This window comes from Megalobrama amblycephala, linkage group LG5 (assembly GCF_018812025.1).
Source record: "Megalobrama amblycephala isolate DHTTF-2021 linkage group LG5, ASM1881202v1, whole genome shotgun sequence".
Lineage (NCBI taxonomy): Eukaryota > Metazoa > Chordata > Actinopteri > Cypriniformes > Xenocyprididae > Megalobrama > Megalobrama amblycephala.
In genome coordinates this window covers 29,340,511-29,360,291 of record NC_063048.1, presented here as the reverse complement: position 1 = coordinate 29,360,291, position 19,781 = coordinate 29,340,511, and the positions used below count along the sequence as shown (strand labels likewise).

General features: G+C 35.6%; 3 protein-coding genes across 3 annotated transcripts; 1 reads left to right on the top strand and 2 right to left on the bottom strand.

Moving 5' to 3' along the window:
• Window positions 1–1,009: 1,009 nt before the first annotated feature.
• On the bottom strand, window positions 1,010–5,398 carry tagapa (T cell activation RhoGTPase activating protein a). Its single transcript, XM_048191737.1, has 10 exons — window positions 5,243–5,398; window positions 4,867–4,944; window positions 4,669–4,722; window positions 4,306–4,375; window positions 3,962–4,104; window positions 3,689–3,850; window positions 3,474–3,583; window positions 3,212–3,380; window positions 2,878–2,986; window positions 1,010–2,399 (listed from the first exon to the last, which is right to left on the bottom strand). The coding sequence occupies exons 2-10, from the start codon at window positions 4,891–4,893 to the stop codon at window positions 1,348–1,350; spliced, it is 1,896 nt and encodes a 631-aa protein (XP_048047694.1). The 5' UTR covers window positions 4,894–4,944; window positions 5,243–5,398; the 3' UTR covers window positions 1,010–1,347.
• A 1,130-nt stretch (window positions 5,399–6,528) lies between these two features.
• nenf (neudesin neurotrophic factor) lies at window positions 6,529–10,577 on the bottom strand. Its single transcript, XM_048191736.1, has 4 exons — window positions 10,150–10,577; window positions 9,958–10,018; window positions 7,966–8,069; window positions 6,529–7,652 (listed from the first exon to the last, which is right to left on the bottom strand). The coding sequence occupies exons 1-4, from the start codon at window positions 10,345–10,347 to the stop codon at window positions 7,476–7,478; spliced, it is 540 nt and encodes a 179-aa protein (XP_048047693.1). The 5' UTR covers window positions 10,348–10,577; the 3' UTR covers window positions 6,529–7,475.
• Window positions 10,578–13,919: 3,342 nt separating this feature from the next.
• Window positions 13,920–19,360, top strand: pacc1 (proton activated chloride channel 1). Its single transcript, XM_048191735.1, has 8 exons — window positions 13,920–14,367; window positions 14,637–14,733; window positions 16,026–16,238; window positions 16,335–16,489; window positions 16,569–16,711; window positions 16,784–16,925; window positions 18,494–18,601; window positions 18,691–19,360. The coding sequence occupies exons 1-8, from the start codon at window positions 14,332–14,334 to the stop codon at window positions 18,850–18,852; spliced, it is 1,056 nt and encodes a 351-aa protein (XP_048047692.1). The 5' UTR covers window positions 13,920–14,331; the 3' UTR covers window positions 18,853–19,360.
• Window positions 19,361–19,781: the final 421 nt, after the last annotated feature.

Genomic DNA, 19,781 nt, shown 5'->3' with positions numbered 1-19,781 from the left:
ATAAAATAATGTCTGAAAGATATCAGTTCTGCTGTTGTTCATAAAAAACAGAATTGATGTTGTACAATGAGGACGTTGTCATGTCGCCCAATGTGTAGTGAGCCAGGATCCTTGCTGTCCTTATCAGTGCCCAAATGCCCAAACAGTATACTGATTCAGGGAAGCTATAGGGAGCTGATTGAGACGCACCCAAGGTCTGTAGGAGTACTAGAAAGTTACAGCCCGGCGAGTTTAATCAAGTTTGGTGCTAAACTCTGCAGGAAATTGGACCTCGAGGGCCAGAGTTGAGAACCCCTGTTCTAAGGAATCACTGCGAAAATCCCCTTATGGAATCTTTATATTTTTAAGAATGTACTGACATTTTCTTATCTGTTTTAAATGTCGGTCATGACCCATCGATGAGTTGCAGGCCGGCATCTTGAACCACATTAACCCGCGCACTGCACACAGAGGAACAGAGCTGCTAGAAGGCTAAAAATGACTTTAACTAAAACATTTTTTCCTCATATTTCATTAAAATTCATTATTTTTGATGGCTATCAAGATTATACCTCTAGATGAGTCATAGTCTGAGTTTGCAAAAGTTTGCTGATCTAACACAATGATATTTATACATTTTAAGTGTCCAAATACTTTTGGGGGGCCATTGTAATATAGTAATTTTGTTAAGCATTTTGTCATTTTTAATACTTTAAAAAAAAAAAAAATGCATGTTTAGTTTGAGGTATTTTAGTACTTTAACTTAAACTAAATGAAAATGTTGCCTTGGCAACTAGCTAAAATAAAATAAGATTTTGTTTTTTATATATATATTTAGTAACTGTTTATTTTATTTCAAGAAATATTTTTTTTTTTAATGGTTTTAGTTTTATCTTTAGTTAACGATCATTTACAGCCCAAGCTGATTTGACTCATTATTTAAAACAAAAACGAACAAACAAACAAAAAAACAACAACAATGAAATTATTACTCATAAATTCTCATTATTTTCATAAATGGCAACATGACTGTAGTTTTATTTCATGTCTTTATTTCATGAGAAGACATACATAGTTTGCATTGCTTTCAAGTATGTACATTAGTTCTGCAAACATTGCACAAAAACTTTTGAACCCGTGTAGTGAAAAATCCTCAAAGTGCCAAGTCAAAATATTGTGGGTATAAAAACATTGTCACAAAAGACCAGACTAAAATGAAGAATAAAATTCAACATATTCAGCGCAAAACTATTTCTGAATTGTACATCATTGTACTTCTGAATTGTGCCTCATTATGAGGTCATTTGCAAAAGACATTCTGCCACCACCAAAAAGTAGCAATAATAAAATAAAAAAATAAAGAGTTCATCACACATATGTCTCTCTGAGATGTTCCTGACTGCACCACTCTGGTAGTGATGCTTCACACACAGATTCAGATGTGCTCCTCTGTCTCAACTCTGAGGAGGATCCACTCATACTATCACAACATGTCTCTTTACTGTCTCTGTTGTGGATATCAAAATGTTCATTCCCAGAAGGTGAATCCAATGTTTCTTCACTTGAGGACCTGGAGCAGTTGCATGTTTTCTTCGACAGACATCTGACATCGTGAACAGTCAGCGATTTACGGCTCGAGAGAACTACATGGGAATTGTCCTCAACCGCTTGCTGATAACTTGGAGGATCGCTTGGTATCCTGCTGTCCACCTGCTGGAAAATCTCCTCGCTAGACAAGAATCTCGGCTCCGGATTAGGATTCGGTGGTTCGGGTTCGGTCTGACTATGGCGCAGAGCTCTCTCGATGGCCCGTTTAGTGGAGCCGCTTCGCCCGAAGACAGTCCTGCTTCTGATATGTGCGCTCTTCATCGATTGCGAGCGTCTTTTTGGGGTCTCGGAGCGATTCGGTGCAGGTGCCGATGGGCGGGTGGGATACGAATGTTTGCGTGTAAGGGCCTTTCTCTGACTGCATGAAGGCATGATAGGAGAGCTATGGATTGAGCTCTCTGAAGCACTGGAGAAACAACTCTCAAGTGAGCTTGAAGAACAATACGAGCCTTTAGAGATTTTCCTGGCCCCAGTTTTAGGTGGCAAACAACAGCTTTTCCCCAAGCTGTTACCTGCTCTAAACACAATACAGTCATCGGAGATCTGTTTTGTTAATTGTTTGTCATAAAAGTCCATTTCTGTCTGGCTCCTAGAGAGGACCAGGTGCCGAACTCCCTCGGTGAAGACGATTGCTGGTTCTGAGCGTCTGCGAGTCAACAGTTTTGTAGTCCAAGGTTCAACGGTGCTGGAATGTTTCTGGGCTTCCTCTTCAACGCCAGATTTGATGGAGTCCATGTCAGAATAACTCCCCTTGTCTGCATCAGGGTCATTACTGTCATATGCAGAGTCATGATGGTGTGAAGAGAAAGAGTCTGAAGAAGAAATCAAGGATAGATATTATTAGAATGTTAAGTACTATTAGATCATATCAAGCATTTTGTCTACATTTGCTTTGCTAACTACATATTGCCGTCATATGTAAAGAATGCCAACGCATTGGAGACAGATAGGAATTGGCAAGATGTTTTGAGGGTGTGGAAATAACCAAGTCCATTTGAAATCAAGTTGGAATCACAGCCAATTGGATTTCTGAAGGTACAACTGGACCGCCTCTCTTAAATTCTAATTGGTTAATGGATGTCTGCTTCAAAATGCGTTGGCAAAATGCCAAAGAACTCTTTAAGAACCCATAGATAAGAACAATTTATATTAGATTTGAATATTAGAGCTCTTAATATTCAAGATCAAGATCAAATTATCTGAGCTATGCCGTCCACGTTATTATTATAGCTCAATACTCTTACTGTATGTCAAAAATAAAACTCAATGTCAAAATGTAAAAGAAGCTACCTTGGTTATCGCTGAGTTCATCTTCATCTGAGTCTCCAAATAGCGTCATTGCATCCTCACCAAATATTTGATTGCAGTTGTCAATGAGAAACTTTGTCAGCTTTGTCACCTGCAAATACAAACCCAGAGTGACATTAGGATTAAACAGGCCAACAAAAAAGTCATCACGTGAATTCCAATGAAAATAGGTAAAAATAACTTTGGATATGAAACTAGATTGATCTCTTCTTCCTGTTGAGTTTCAGTTTGACTCAGTCTGCTATTTTCTGGCTCATGGCCACATCATGTGAGAACTTTGTGAGGTTAAGACTTTCAGAAATCACTGTACACTCACCTCTTCCATCTTTTCCAAGTTGTCTGTTTGGAGCAAGTTGGGGGAAACACATGTAGCTAGGTTGTGAGAATTCATCTTGTTCATTCCTTCGTTCTCACTTATAAGGTGGAGCAGAACAATCAAGTATTTCAAGAGCTGAATATTTGGCTCAGGAAGCGTGCTGATTACCCTAAAGACAAAATAAAGAAAACCTGGTCACAATTACAGTTCATTTACACTAAACACTTTTTATTCAACCCAGTTGCATCATTAGATAACTTACATTTTGATTTCAGCACACTTCTGATCTTCATCTTCCTTTTCCATTGCAGTCATCCAGGATTTGGCCTTCTCCACCATTAGCAAACTGCCAGGCAGTTCTTTAAGAAAATGCTGCAAATCAGAATACACAATGATTAGTGATCAAATATGCACATTATAGACCTCATTACTGTTAATCATTAAACTTAAATCATATTGCTCAAAGTCGTCTCATACCTTGACAAGATCCGCAAGCAAAAAGACTGACTGCTCTTTCAGATCCACTTCCATCCCATTGTTGAGCTGCGCTTTGATCTCTCTCAGCGCTCTGGCGTTGCCTGCCTTCCTGAACACCCCCTCTTTGTCCAGACCGTCTCTGAGCAGCAATGTAAGGATATCCTGCAAAGAAAATTTAGGCAAATTCAGATATTTCAAAGACTAAAACCACATACATATAACACCACATTTGTTTATGGTTTTGCAATGAAGTACTATTCATTCAATTCTCACCATGATTGGTTTGGGAGGACACCCATCTTTCTGACAAATATCAGACAAGGCTCGCCCAAACATCTTGTTTTTGGGATGTACACGCCTTTTCTGTACTTTGTGAATCACACTCCTCCAACGCCTTTGATTGATGTTTGGGTTTCCTGTTGAATATCAATAAAGAAACAGTCAAAATCACTATATTCTACTAACATACAGTATTCTGATATTCTAATTTACAGTAAACTGCATTAAATCTGGCTTTGAAAGGTTGTTTTTGTTTTTTGGTCAACATCAAAAAGTCCAAGACAACATATTAGAGAGCAATGACATTTAAAAGAGCAGAAGTGAGACTGTAAACTTACCAGTGTGGGAGATTCTGGTCAGATTGGCATTAGTCTGCTGACTAAGGGAGAGTCCCGTATTCATTGGAACCTAATAGAAATTAAAAGCAAATAATCAAATGAAGAAATGAACAAGAGCCAGAACTAAAAATGGTAATTGGGGAATTTGGGGTTGGTGCAACAAGAGTTTAAATGAGTAATCTTTGTAAACATCACGTGCTGGTAAAATATATTGACATGTAACAGGTCAGGACTTTGTAACATCCCATTTTAGGCTTTGTTCTCAACGCTTAGCCTTTAAAGAATCCATAATTGCACTAATCTATCAATCAGAAGGTGATAAGAAGTGCTGTATGCGTAAGATCTTGGGATCAATATACTTACAGCTGCGGCTGGCATGATGAATAGGTTCTCGCTGTTTTGGGTCAACGATTTAGACTGAAAGAGAAAGAACAAAAGATGTGTTTATCCCTTCAATGAGATTTAGGGAAGTAAGTCAATTCAAATACATACTAATCAGTTTCCATGATGACATTAAGAGACAATAGGTGTGTGAAACTCTGGGTGCAGGTGATAACTTACCACGCCGTGACCACTCAGCACCTTCATAGGTTTGCTGTGTTGTGATGACCAATAGATCAGTCCTCTTGGTCAGATTACCTGATCAGTGAAAAGAGTTTGTGGTTATAGAACTTAATACAGAGTGAATCATAGAATCAAACTTTGCAACTCAACATGATCTAAATAATGCATTTAATAAGTAAATAAATATTAAATAGATTCAGTTTTAGTCTTCTACACATCAAGTGGTAATGTTAATTACAGCAAAAAAGAATGTATGCATAATTATGTGTAACTTAATTAGCTAACAGATCCAAAACATAGAAAAAAAACCATATATAGGTAATAACACACTACTATAAAAAAAACAGTATATGTAAACAAATATGTTACTCACCACTATAAAAATTCAATTCAATCAGAGGTCAAATGTTGTGGGTGGCTGGAGAAAGCAGAAAGCTACATTGACTCCGGAGCACAGAACAGACACTACCAAGTGTCTCAGACAGACTGAACTGAAACAGCCCACTGCACTGCACAAAATGAAAGTGGGCGGGCAAAAAGGGGAAATTCTGATGTGCAATGGAGACAGGAAGCAGCATCACGGGCTCCCACCATCAACACCTCTTTAGCTACAAAAAGGCGAGTTGTTGTGACCGAGGGTGGAAAGTGTGACATACGTCACTCATGTGAGCACGCATGTAACAGGTAGAAAATATGGCAATAGGAGGAAGTGCATATCAAATTACATGGCCAGAAGGATCAAGAACATGCATATCATGTTAAACTATCATTTTGCATTAGAATAAAACAAATAATGGATTTAATTTAATATCTTTAGCCACCAGTCAACATATATCTACAATCATTACATACTATATCTGTCTATAACAATATATCTTATAAAGATAAAATGCATTTTTACTTGGCATTTAGTAATTTTGAATTCTTTCTTGAAATCAATTTTAGTTTCTGAAGGCTTTCTGGTAAATAGGATTATAATTAAGCCTGGCCAATGTTTACAGTAAAGGCACTTTTACAATGATTCATTATTTTGCTGTAAATGCTAATGGTGACCCGGTGGGAATTTTTAAAAGAATCAAAAACCATCATTTTGAGACTCTGAAACTGACAGTGAACTGACTCACTATCGTTCATGAAACCATCCAGCCCCCATGTTTTTAAGTATGTATAATGGGTAAATTCATCATGAAAATAAATGAACTGCATTTGACCAAATGCCTTTCAGCGTACCCACCTACTGCTTACAGTCTCCATGGAAATCAGGTCATTGCCTTCTCATCAGGAGCCTTTTGATGTTTTGGAAAGTTAAACATGCAGAGGAGTTTTAAACTGTACTAGTGAGTCTTCTTAATATCTTGAGTTTGAACAATTATTTCTTCTTACAGTCTTGGTATAGAAAACTGAACATTTCCACTTTTATTTAGCAAGATAAAGAGATATAGGTTAACAAACTTTAGCATTTTTGTGAAAACATGCCCCAATAGCAGGGAATCTGTCATTAAATAAGATGTTTTTTTTAATGTTTTCCAGTAAAATTCAAACAGTAGAACAAATATCACAAATTTATTTTGGTTTAAATCTACTTTAATATAATATAATATATAATTGACTTAATGAAAAGTTGTAAAGTACTGTATTTTTCATCAAATAAACACAGCCTTGGTAAGCATAAGAGACTTTATTCACAAACAATATAAATTTTTACTGATTTCAAACATTTAAATGATATAGATATCTCAAACAATTATTTGTGCAATTCAACCTTTAGTTCATATCCTTATAATTACTAAGATTTAGCTCTTGTGACAACTAGCCCCAGTCTCTTCTACATGTTGTACAGCCATGTACCAATAGCCGGTCTCACATCACACTCTTTTGAGATCAGATGACACCAGTCTGAGTGTTTATCAACAACTCCTTTATTACATTCCATCCAGCCTTAAAATATCCCAGATGACACTAATATGAAAGGACAACAAGCTGAAGTAACAAACAACTCTCTCTCAGATTACTGTGAAACATATCTGGTCATCAGGGGCATTTCGTACAGAATAGGCACAAACACTATAATTATGACTGAGATGGAGTTTGAGTAAAAATGTTGTCGTGGAATGATAACATTAACGCTTAACTTCTTAATTTGTAAAACGAAACCCCTCACCACAAAGCAATTTCAATTTCTACATGAAGCGTGAATCACCAAACTTTCCCCTCATGTACAGTGAAAGAAACCGAGTGATTTAACGCATGTTTACAATTATCAGTCCTTTTTATACAATGTAAACATCTAAAATCATTATCTAACATCTTTTAATGCATGTAAAAAGGCCAAACAACTATACCTCTTTTTTTTTTTTTAATCACACCTGTAGGTGGCCTCATTTGAATGACCTTCAAAGCAGCCCACCAGGGAAAAAACCCACGTGGGATAGTATGCATCATAATGCTCTTAGGTTGTAGGTTAAAAGACCACCAGACAACCTCAAATTTACACATGCCCACTTAGTGTAGTGTCAGATGTCACAAACAACTATTATTCAGACTTTTGATTGGACTGTTAGATAGCTTTATTATAAGACAATTATCTTTAAAGGCTGTACTCGGCATTAAAACTCCTCTTTAATGTTGAAATTAGGTTGGTCTTCAGGTTTGAAGTCTTTATTGGGGCTGCCATCCTCATTGAGAACGCACCTGCTGGTATATCCCACGATAGGGTACTTTGCTTTGTATGTGCCTTTGAATATCTGCTCGAGGGATTGAAGTTGATTCTCAGTGAGGCCCGTCTAACAAAAATGAACCAAAAGAGGCAATTAAGTTATGCCAAAAAAGTCTACATGAAGCGTGAATCACCAAATTTTCCCCTCATGTACAGTGAAAAAAACCAAGTGATTTAACGCGTTTACAATTATCAATCCTTTTTATACAATGTAAACATCTAAAATGTTAGACTGAATAATGAATAAATATTAGACTGAATAATGGACTGAATACATTATTCAGTCTAACATCAGTATTATGAAGAAGCTGAAACATGTTTTTTTTTTCTGTGGCAAATTTGTGAAAGCCAGTGTCAAAGTTATGAAATCCCCAACTTACAGTGTCATGTGTGAGATCGGCTGGGTCAAGGGACATTTTGGCCACAGCTCTAGTTGAGTCCTTGCCCACGAGGGCATTATAAGGTGCTCCCTTTCCGTAAAATTCTGGAAATTAAAGAAACAAAACAGGGTTTCCACATTTTCTGACCAAGGAATTTTCATGACTTTCTTGACTGCATAAAAATCTATCTATACTAATTATGATTTTTAGCTGATTAAATGGTTTAGAACTAAACATAATCATAAAAAGTAGGCATGAAACGGAAGTCACGATAGTCTTTTCTTTCCTATTGTGACGTTTAAGTGAAATGGTCTCTCGAACATTAAAAAATGTAGGGTGGGTCTTGAATTTGTCCATTGGAAATTGATTAGATCTTTGGATTGTTGTGGTTTGCTATTGGTAGATCTCATTATATATGGCCCTCATGCCAGTAAACACATCATCAGAGTAGAAAAGCTATTTTGATTAAAGATTACGAGGTCACATGATCTTTTTTTTTTTTAAAAATGTGCACAGGTAAATCTGTAAAAAAATTGTGTGTTGTGTGTTCTTGATTTCTTTCTTTCTTTCTTTCATGTATTCTAGACCATAACTCTGTAAAGCACAGTGGTCAACTCTTGTTGTGTTTAGTTGTGCTATATAAAAAATAAAAATAAAAAATAAACTTTTTTATAATAAATATTGCAGTAGTGCATTAAAAAAAATGGTCAGTTTTGATTTCATGGTGACTTTAAGTTCACCATAGAAATTCCCATGACCCCCTGGAACCATGTTAAATTGCATAGCTTTATTTCTAGCCCTGGGAATTCCTGTTGGAAACTTGGTCCAGTGAATGCAAATAGGGATGTGGTTTGCAATACACTCCTTAGTGCTTATACACGCACACGTTTGTTTCACTATTCACTATACTGTATTAGTGAGAACGCTGCATAGACATTCATTGATTTTATATCATGTTAATGGTATTTTCTTAAAGGGTTAGTTCACCCAAAAATGAAAATAATGTCATTTTTTACTCACCCTCATGTCGTTCTACACCCGTAAGAAACTTTGTTCGTCTTTGGAACACAATATATTTATACACAAAAAAGATATTTTTGATGAAATCTGACAGCTCATAGTTCATTGCCAGCAATGTCAATGAACCTCTCAAGATCAATAAAAGGTACTAAAGACATATTTAAAACAGTTCATGTGAGTACAGTGGTTCAACCTTAATATTTCAACAATATCTAGTGAAGGGCGATTTCAAAACACTGCTTCGAAGCTTTACAAATCTTTTGTTTCAAATCAGTGGTTCGGATCACAAACGAAGCCTCGTTTACTGATCACATGACTTTGGCGCTCCGAACCACTGATTCGAAATAAAAGATTTGTAAAGCGTCGAAGCAGTGTTTTGAAATCGCCCATCACTAGATATTGTTGAAAAGTCGTTATTTAGAAGCACTGAACACACATGAACTGTTTTGAGTACCTTTCTGGATCTTGAGAGGTTCGGTGACATTGCTGGCAATACAGGCCTCACTGAGCCATCGGATTTCATCAAAAATATCTTAATTTGTGTTCCAAAGATGAACGAAGGTCTTACGGGTGTGGAACGACATTAGAGTGAGTAATTTTTGGGTAAACTAACCCTTTAACCTAAGCCCTACCCCTAAACACAACCCTCACAGAAACATGTGAAAAGCACTAGATTTAAATTAAAAACGTGTATTGGTTTATTTATAAGCCCTTTTAACTAGTAAGGACCAATAAAATGTCCTCACTAGTCAGTTGTCATAATAATTAACAATATAAGTGAGGACATTTGGTGCTCACAAGTATACCCAAACCAGTACATACACACAAAATCAAAACAGGGAACAAAGCAAATGTCACACTGATCTCTCAAAATAATATATCTACTTCCTCTAATAAGAGTCTGTTGGTTAGAAACTTCCACCAGCAGCACACAAAAGATTGCAGAACGTAAAGTTGTGTACAAAATCTAACCTTTTCCAGTGGTGACGTCAAACACCACTCCTTTAATGGCCATGTAAATTGGTTGCCCATCCTGTAAATGGGGCGGGGCATGTTTAAAACTCGTCAGTTAATCGAATTTGCATTTAATAATTAATCAATGAGAACATAGTTTCGAAATGTAGAAATAAAACTAGCACAGTGTTTTTGTGACACAGCACATACCTCGCTCCCATCGTATCTTTGCAACTCTTCCTCGGTAAACAGACGCACCGGTATCGATGCGTTTTTAATTTTACTATCATTTGTGGAACAAATACATAGTAACGCGTATAATACAACACTTCGGGCATAAAACATTGTGGACTGTCGTGATGAGGTTTGTAGGAACCGAGTCTGCGGCTGTAGTTTCCTTGTTGTCATGGGAGTGTCTGTGTTTCCATTCAGGCTTTCAGATACTGATCTCAGATCAGCTTTCACTATTAGAGGTGGAAATGCTCCATTTGTGTCGGAACATGATCTTGTAATTGGTGCTTCAGGACATAATGGTTTAACATTTTAATGTATCGTTGTTTGGGGTCCGGGATATAGTAGGCTTGTATGTTTTGCACTTTAAATGAAACACCAACTTCTGCTTTGGGAATTTTCTAAAGTTCCACTTGCCGCGAGTTTCTGTTTCTCCATTCACGTGAGATATACCGGAAGTGACGCCCACCAATGAAAGCACGTTCCTCAATATTTTAAATGAGCGAATTCTAAAAAAAAAAAAAAAATTCCATGGATATTTTGGTATTTTCCAACATAGGCACAAATGTAACGAATCTCTACATTTAGAAAAATATTTTATTATATTTTTAAAGAGCATATGTATAAAAAACAATTCTAAAGCACACATCCTTTGTGTTACATTTTAATAAATCTTAGTATTTGTATGGAAATATGAAATAACTGAACACCAAAATAAATAAAACTGCTAAAGCTTTACAAATCTGTGCAATTAACATTTATTTTGACCGTCAATACATTACTGTAGCATAAATTTGCGATCCCTGCCTTTTTATATTTTTACTCATGCAATGCAATTACAAATAAAAGTTTGATAGAGAGAAAATTCATTTTTTGAGGAATTTTAGAGTTTGATTTGGTATATATATATATATATATATATATATATATATATATATATATATATATACAGGGAGAAGACATGGCTCTTGCCTCAGACGTATACTGTATGAAACAAGAGCATAGAAATGCATTTTACAATAGCCTATTGCTTCAGATATCCTGCAAGCTTTAGTCTCAGAATGAATGTTGAGAGCACCTGCTCATGTGATGATGAAATTCCTTCTTTTTTTTTTGTTCAGGAATTTTGTTCTGATTTAATATTATCACATCGTCATTTAATATTAAATATCAATCATTTAATATTAAATGATTAATAATAATCGAATTAATAATCATTATATTACTATTATTTTATTATCAATATTATTAATCATTATATTATATTATATTACATTACATATTATTAATTATATATATTACTACAATAATTAATTGTAGTAATTTAACTGACAGATCATTGCTGCATATAGCTACATATTTAAAAGTTCACAAATTCATGGCCTATTCATCCTCACATTTGAATTGGCTCATATATTAAATTCCTTTATAATACATAAAATAATAATACATAGTAATACATAAAATACAAATTTTGTCACAAATTGTAAGTGTTTTAGTGAAGCCTTTGAATATGCATAGCGTAATTTTTCCTCATACAGGTTTCTATTTTATTTTACCTACTTTTCTTTTTCTTGTTAGTAAAAAGCCTTGTATAATGTTCACTGTTAATCTGAAAATGTAATTGGATCAATCTCAGTAACTAGAGACTTTTGAACCGTTCATCAAAAAAATGCATTCAGATTATAGATTCGTTCAGGGACTTTTTTTTTGGAACGCACTTCTGCATCATCTTTTTTTTTATTTTTTATTATTATTGCAAGAAAAGAAACAGCACTGCATTAAACACATTAATATAAATTGAGGGGAAAAAAAAAAAGAAAAGAAAAAAAAAACATACAGACAAATAAAACCTCAGCCAGTAAGAAAAAAATGGTCATAGTTCTTAAGGAATTAGTTGTTCTTGTTATTATCAATGAGTTTAAGAGATTTAATAACAAGGGAGCAATGTAGACATCAGCAATGTCTCAGCAATGTAGACATCAAATCTAGGCAATGTCTTGAGAAATTTGTTTTTGTGAATAAAAAATTTGCAATGCAACACAAAGAAATTAACAACAAGATCGATAGCATAGTCACTCCTCGAAAAATAAAGAAATATATCCTTCAAAGAAAAGTCTAAATACTTCTGCATCATCTTAACGAGACAATCAAGGAGGCGCCTTCGTCGCACATTTTGTAGGCTGGTTGACCCCCAAAAAACACGCTCTGAACGATGAGTAGATTGTGCAAGCTACGCTTTTTGTTTAACGTTAGTTTATTTATTTATTTATTTTTGGTTTATTGCACTGTATATTGTGTCTATGTATTTGAAACATTTGACTGGACTGATAAAGGGAGCTGTAAAGTAATTTTTCCACGGGTTGAATCGACCCAAAATAACATGATATTTAGGCCCCCGGAGTGCAAATTTTACCAGGGGAGCCCCGCCAAAAACGAGAATTTTACCGTGGGACCCCCCTAAAATGCCATTGGGCTAGTTTTGGGCTAGTTTTGAGGAGCAACTGGGGGGTTTTTGTTGTGAAAACCTGGCAACCTTGGTTTAGAAACGACCCTTCAATATGGCGGCCATGATTGTTTTCACTCGAAGTGCCCTTCAGAGGGTGATATATCCCAATTGGAACGCACCAATACACTCACAAACTTCCCTAGCACTTCCCCTCAAGGGAACCCCTGCCGCCATTTTGAAGTGCGTTCAACTTCGTCAAGTGGGCGAGGGAAGTTTATTTGGAGAGACCCTCAATCCCTTGATTTTAAACAAGAGAGCAAGTCTACTCAATGGCTGCATCCGAAATCACATACTTCCCTACTATATAGTAGGCAAAAAACAGTATGTGACAAAAAGAAGTTTGTCCGAAGTCACAGTACTCATAAAAGAGTAGGCAAAACTCTGCAGGAGAGTGGCCCTCCAGGGCTGGATTTGAGGAACCCTGGCTAGGGCGCTTCATTTAAACACATTGCAAGGGTTCCACCAGTATTGGACACTCGTGCAACAAAACCAATGATGTACATCAGCGTGAACGAGACGGAAGGAAGTTAGTGAGGGAAGGGCATAAAAAATGGACTCAAACGAAGTCCTATGCTGAATTCAGAACCGCATACTAGCATGCTACTCTTACTATTTCTGCCAAAGAAAAATATGCTAAACATAGTACAAGTAGTACTAGTATGCAGTTCCGAATTCAGTGCTAGCCTCATATAGGCCTATACTTTAAGGTAGGTTTTGATGCTGGTATGCTGGTTTATGCTGGTCCTAAACTGGTCCAGGACCAGTATGGACCATCAGGACCAGCACTTGACCAGCATAAACCAGCTCAAACCTGCATACCAGCTTCAAAACCTACCTTAACCAGCATATGCTGTTTTTTTCAACAGGGTAAATTTTATCAATTGAAATTTGTGTGACTATAGAGACTTGAGAAATAGCTTCCAAACATCATAAGCGTCAAAATAAACGTTTTATTAATGTCCTTCTGTAGCAGTAATTTTGTATGGTCATCATTTATTTTTACACATTTATAACTCTTTTTCTCCTTTCTCTCCTTATGATCGAGCCTGACTCACATGATGACACGAGGCTGAGAATCGTTTAGTGACGGGGGCGTATTCGTTCAGTAGGTCCAACCAATTAAATGTTCCGTCACAGCCCACCTTGAATGCTATTGGCTCTCGCCACAGTCAGTCTTTCAAGAAGACATAACAGTCAGTCACGCGCTTCATTCGTTTTAAATATAGTTCACAAAACACCACAACGTGTTACAAACTTTCCCCAGAACTGTTGAGAAAATAACGTGGTTTTTTTTCTTTGCACAAGAAAGCGCTGGCTTCTCATTACAGAACAGATGAATTCTTATTAAATTTAATGAAAATGTGCTGTTATTCGTAAGAAAAAACATTTATGGAAACCATGTGTGATTAGAAAAAAAATCACGTTAAATCGTGTTATGGAGGATTTTGCGTAAACTACTTTTTAGAAATATCAAAGATAGTATCCATGCCCTCCCCAACTAACTAACAGCTGTGATGTCACGCTTGGCATGTTTTTGGCCATTGGCTGTGCCTCACGCGAGCTCCTCGAGATACGAGTCTGAAGGTCTGGGTTCTGCTCCTGAAAGTTGATGGCAAAGTTTAATTGCCCCAAATATTCGGAGGTGAAGCACAATGCTGGGGAGAGACACATCTCGATCTTATCAGGAGGTAATGAAACTCGTGTGTGAATGTGGTTAGATCCTGAAGGACTCATTCACAGGGTTCTCTGATTGTAATCGCGATCAGTGTGAAAGCAGTTCCTTTTCAGTTCAGCAGAAACTGCAGTCATGTGATAACAGCTGACCGCTTGCTTTTTATTGCCGCTGGGCGTATAGAGAGAGATATGAGGCGAAATATTATCAAATATTAAATGTGTGTGTTTGCAAAAAAAAAAAAAAAAAAAAAAAAAAAAAAAATCACTTGTTGTTGCATTGTAGTTCAATGGCGAGGACTGTGCTGGGCCACTTGGGTCTTACCAGAACAATGATGTTTCTGAAGTGGAGCATGATGAAGCCAGCTGTGACCCTTTACCAGGTCAGAACTTGTTCCAAAAAATATGACACTGATAAATCATTGTTTTCTGTTTATGTATGTAGATTTAGATGTAGATTTATGTATTAATCCTGTTGTTATATTGTTAGTATAGGTTTAGGTGGTGCAGTTGTATGTATGTATTTTGCATTTATTTATTATAAATTTTTATATATATATATATATATATATATATATATATATATATATATATATATATATATACACATATTTGTTATTTATGAATTATGCATTATATGATCATTAACTTAGGGAGCTGATTTAACAACTTATGATACATTTTGTATTAAGTTGCTGAAAAAAAATGCACGTGCTTTAAGTAAACCATTTTCACTATTTTTACTGACCAGGTAATCTGACTTAGAGGACTGCATCTATTTATTATTATCATTTTATTTTTTAATTGATGCTATAGTTATATTGTGGTATGGTTTAGGTGGTGCAATTGTGTTTATGTATGTATGTATTTATTTATTTATTTATTTTTACAAATTTCCCTTCTGGGACAATACATTGTATTTTTTATTTATTTATTTATTTAGACAAATTTAACATTAAAGGGTTAGTTCACCCAAAAATGAAAATTCTGTCATTATATACTCCCCCTTATGTCGTTCCACACCCGTAAGATCTTCGTTCATCTTCAGAACACAAATTAAGATATTTTTGATGAAATCTGATGGCTCAGACTGCCAAAGTCACGTGAACCATTGAAATTTTGAAACACTTATGACGTAACAAAGCCTCATTTACTGAAATCATGTGACTTTGGCAGTTTGATACACGCTCCGAACTACTGATTCGAAACAAAAGATTCGTAAAGCTTTGAAGTTTCATGAAGCAGTGTTTTGAAATTATCCATCACTAGATATTGTTGAATAAAGTCTTTATTTTGTTTTGTTTTTTGGTGCACAAAAAGTATTCTTGTCGCTTCATAACATTAAGGTTGAACCGCTGTAGTCACATGAACTGTTTTAAATACGTCTTTAGTAGCTTTCTGGGCATCTGAAAGTGTTAATTGTCTTGCTGTCAATGGAGGCCTCACTGAGCCATCGGATTTTATCAAAAATATCTAAATTTGTGTTCCGAAGATGAACAAAGGTCTTACGGGTGTGAAACGACATGAGGGTGAGTAATTAATGACAGAATTTTCATTTTTGGGTGAACTAAACCTTTAACATTCTGTGACAGTACTATGTATGTATGTATGCATTTTATGTATTGTCTTTTAATAAAGACATTGCTTTAAAATAAACTTTCATTATATATTGCAGATGAGGATGCTGTGGATGGCAATCTAATGCCCATTGGTTTCAACAAAGCTTGCCTGAAGAATGTTTTCATAGTCATCCTTGTCCTTATTTACTTGCTGCTCACGACGGTGGCCGTGTTCTTGGCCTACCAAACCATTTCAGACTTCATGGAGAAACTCAACCATCCAGTGATGTCTGTTTCATACAAAGAAGTTGAAGAGTTTTCTGCACCAGGTGAGCTATAATACACTGTCATTTTATGGTATCTCTCAGTATATCTATTTACTGTTAATAATAATAATTTTATTTTTATTATTTCTTTGTGAACAGGAATTGCTTTGTATCCTGGGAAGGCGCAGTTATTAAGTTGCATGCATCACTATCATGACAACATTCCACCTCTTGTTGCATCGGGCGGACTAGAGGAAGGAAACTGTATAACAGAGGAGGTTATTTACCATGGGCCATATTCAAACCAGACGCAAGTAAGTTTTAGAGCTTCCTCATAAACTATTTTTGAAGAAATGGTACTATTAATAATCTCTTTCGCAACGTCTTCCGCAGAAGCGAGCTGTAGTAGTCAGAGGGCCGACTGATGTGAGGAACCGAGAACTTATATTCCTTCAGTTCAGTCGGAATGAAACAGAGGAGGATTTCAGCGCTATCAGTTACATGATTTTTGCCTCATTCAATGACATGCTTAAAAGGTAGATCTTTATAGAAATGTTCAGCATAATTCAGATTTGTTCTGTTTGTATAAAAATTATTTTTCTTACCAGCTCAGATAAAGCAGCTTTTATGATGGATTGTGAAAGGAACTACTCCATGTGGACCTTCTCTGGAGGCTTTCGGACATGGGTCAAAATGTCTTTGGTCAAGACGTCAGGCAGAGGAAATGAATCAGTTGAATTTAGACAGGAGGTAAAAGATGTGTTATGTCTTTGTCAACTTCAGCATGGTAATATAATAATCAGGGTCATAACCACAATGGAAAAACAAGTTATGATGTTATTCATAAATATTCAGATTAGTGGTCCACCAAATTAGGCTTTTTAGTAGCCAGTTCTAAAAGCGGACCTATTAGGGGAGAAGGGGGTAAGATGAGCCTTTTTTTGCTTAGGTGGTCCTTAAGATACGAGTAAATGAGGCAGAAGTACAATGAAAGTATTGAAACTAATTTCAGGATGTTTCCTATCATTTTAAATGAAATCAGAATACGTCTATGACAAAGGGTTCTAAAAATATGGCTTCTTATAAAAAAAAGTTCCTGTGGCTCAATTTACCCCAGGTTAGGGGTAAGTTGATCCAAGTCAGTGGGTAAGTTGCACCATCTGGGTGTATATCTAACTGACCATCTACCTGAATCTGAATCAAACCCCATGTGAAATTGTAAATTTACCTCTTTTAAAAACTAATTTAATAATCAAATTTCCTTTTATAAATAATCATATTTATTTTCTTAAAAACAACATAAAGCAAACAAAATGAAGTTGAAATTTCAATATCTTTAATTTTTTTGCATTTCTAAAACAATATGTAAAATAAAAAATAAAAGTGTACGTTGCCAAGATACAGGGGGTGGGTCAACTTACCCACTGGCTCATCTTACCCCACTCTCGCCTATGCTTTTTTTCATGGTCAGCTTTCTTTAGTGTTTAATGTTGCTGTTTGAGCATGAAAAAGGCTGTCTACAAAGTTACAAAACACAAAGTCACTGCAAAGGGAGTTATTTTCTACATCAGTAAGCACTGATTCTGAACTCCCCGAAATGCCTTGATTGTAGCCTTGAGTTTTCTTCTGAGAAACAAACACGTTACAATAACCCTCATTTAAATGATTCCCACCCAAGGCATATGCACAAAAAGGCGAGACCTTGTTGAGTTGCATTAGTAGTGTGTTGAATCTCGCGGTTATGGTAAGGGCCGTTTCTGAAACCTGTTCAAAGCGGTTGACTAATCACAAAATGACGGTGCGTCTCAATCAGCTCCCTAGGGGTGCTTCTCAAACAGAAGGCTGCATCCTAGTGAGGATCCATCTTTCCTAGTTCAGTCCTTTCGAGTTTTCAAGGCTAGAGTCCTCCTCAGCATTAAACGCTAAAATGAGAGTGTGCATGGTTACGTCATAAATGTTTCCACCCCTGCAGTCACGACAAGAAAATACTATTAGAATTATAATTTGAATAATACTTTATATTACAAATCTCTCTATTAATTGACTTTCTATTAATGCAGTATGTGTTATCACAGCCATCTATGGTCTCCCAGTGGTTTATATTACAGACAGTTTAAAATCATGTGATTAATTTACAACAAAACAAAAGAAAACATTATACCTGTGATTATCTCCAAAATAATTATTTTTGTCTTGCATTACATTAAGAAATTGGCGCAGTGCTGATTAATTTTCTGCTTATTATATAATACATTTGAATTGATGCACCTAAAATACTGAATAAAACTTATTTGATAACCATCCATATTTTTTTTCAGTCCAGTGTGGTGAAGTACATCGACAAGAGGCCGCCACTGGAGCAAGCCAATGAGCTTTTCTTTGTTGTGTTCCAATGGAGAGATCCATTTATACAACAAGTTAAAGATGTAAGTGAACACATTATTAAATTGTCTGAACGTTAAGCTCAAATGCTATTATGAGAGTCTAATGAAGTGCGCCTTATGTTTTTGAACAGATAGTCACAGCAAACCCGTGGAACACTATAGCCATATTGTGTGGCGTCTTCATGGCTCTATTTAAAGCTGCAGACTTTGCCAAACTCAGCATTAAGTGGATGATCAAAATCCGTAAAAGGCACTTAAGGGCAAAAATGAGAGAACTTGACCAAATGAGCTAATTCTATTACATCTGACAACACAACTGGAGTTTTTAAGTACTATCATTGACCACTGTGAGACTTCTGGAGAACTAATTCAGTGCCACTTTCATGAAAAATGTGTTGATGTTCTGTTGTACGTTAAGTTTTAACTGGACAATAACTTGAAAAGCTGAGGCATGTGTTTTACAGCACAAGGACAAAGTGTATTCATGTAGTTGTGACACTGAAATATTAACTATTCACACTGGTTCTCTGTGAGATTCAGCTAGTTGAAATGATGACTGAGAAGGAATTTAACTGGAGAAAAAAAAGGTTTTAATGAAAGGGACCTTTAGCTAAAATGCATTTCCAAACGATCAATAAATGTATAAATAACTTTATCACAGGGCATTCAATTACAGAGAAAGTTTCTAAAGGTTGAAGGGAATCTGGCCTTGCTGCTATTTTCTTTAAACATTTTGCTGTCAATGTGAATGAGTTATGTTTTATTAATATAAGATATGTTGTATAAACCCTTACCAACCTATGAAATTATTAATTGATTGATTGATAATTGATTTAAAAATGTTCTGAAAACATTATTTACCATGCTTACAAAACAAGTAGGCCTTTTTTTGTAGTTATGATGTAAAGGCTTGGACTTGTTTCCATGTGATGTTCTTTTTTTATTTTTTAAGTTATCAAATTTATGAGTTTTTTTTATTTGCATTATAATTTCCAATGTTATTAATCTTAAATATTCTTCTATAACTGATGCTGCTTCAAGGAATACAAATGTTATCTTTTGTTTTTAGTAGGCCTATATTTTGAGATAAGTGTGGATACTGATATGTGATATATGTTACTGATATATGTTTTATGTTTTTTTTTAATCAAGTTAGTTGAACACTTATCTTAGTGATTGCACTAAATATGTTATGGCATGGAAGAATAATTCCATATAGAAA

What these genes read in the sequence shown, in the direction of transcription:
- tagapa (XM_048191737.1), bottom strand. Translation starts at nt 4,893, where the DNA reads ATGAAGGTGCTGAGTGGTCACGGCGTG. An exon ending in TGCTGAGTGGTCACGGCGTG is followed by an intron (nt 4,723 to 4,866) that starts GTAAGTTATCAC and finishes TTTCTCTTTCAG; the next exon opens with TCTAAATCGTTGACCCAAAA. An exon ending in TGAACTCAGCGATAACCAAG is followed by an intron (nt 2,400 to 2,877) that starts GTAGCTTCTTTT and finishes TTTCTTCTTCAG; the next exon opens with ACTCTTTCTCTTCACACCAT.
- nenf (XM_048191736.1), bottom strand. Translation starts at nt 10,347, where the DNA reads ATGACAACAAGGAAACTACAGCCGCAGACTCGGTTCCTACAAACCTCA. An exon ending in TGACGTCACCACTGGAAAAG is followed by an intron (nt 8,070 to 9,957) that starts GTTAGATTTTGT and finishes TTTAATTTCCAG; the next exon opens with AATTTTACGGAAAGGGAGCA. An exon ending in CCGATCTCACACATGACACT is followed by an intron (nt 7,653 to 7,965) that starts GTAAGTTGGGGA and finishes CATTTTTGTTAG; the next exon opens with ACGGGCCTCACTGAGAATCA.
- pacc1 (XM_048191735.1), top strand. Translation starts at nt 14,332, where the DNA reads ATGCTGGGGAGAGACACATCTCGATCTTATCAGGAG. An exon ending in CATATTCAAACCAGACGCAA is followed by an intron (nt 16,490 to 16,568) that starts GTAAGTTTTAGA and finishes CGTCTTCCGCAG; the next exon opens with AAGCGAGCTGTAGTAGTCAG. An exon ending in TTCAATGACATGCTTAAAAG is followed by an intron (nt 16,712 to 16,783) that starts GTAGATCTTTAT and finishes TTTTCTTACCAG; the next exon opens with CTCAGATAAAGCAGCTTTTA.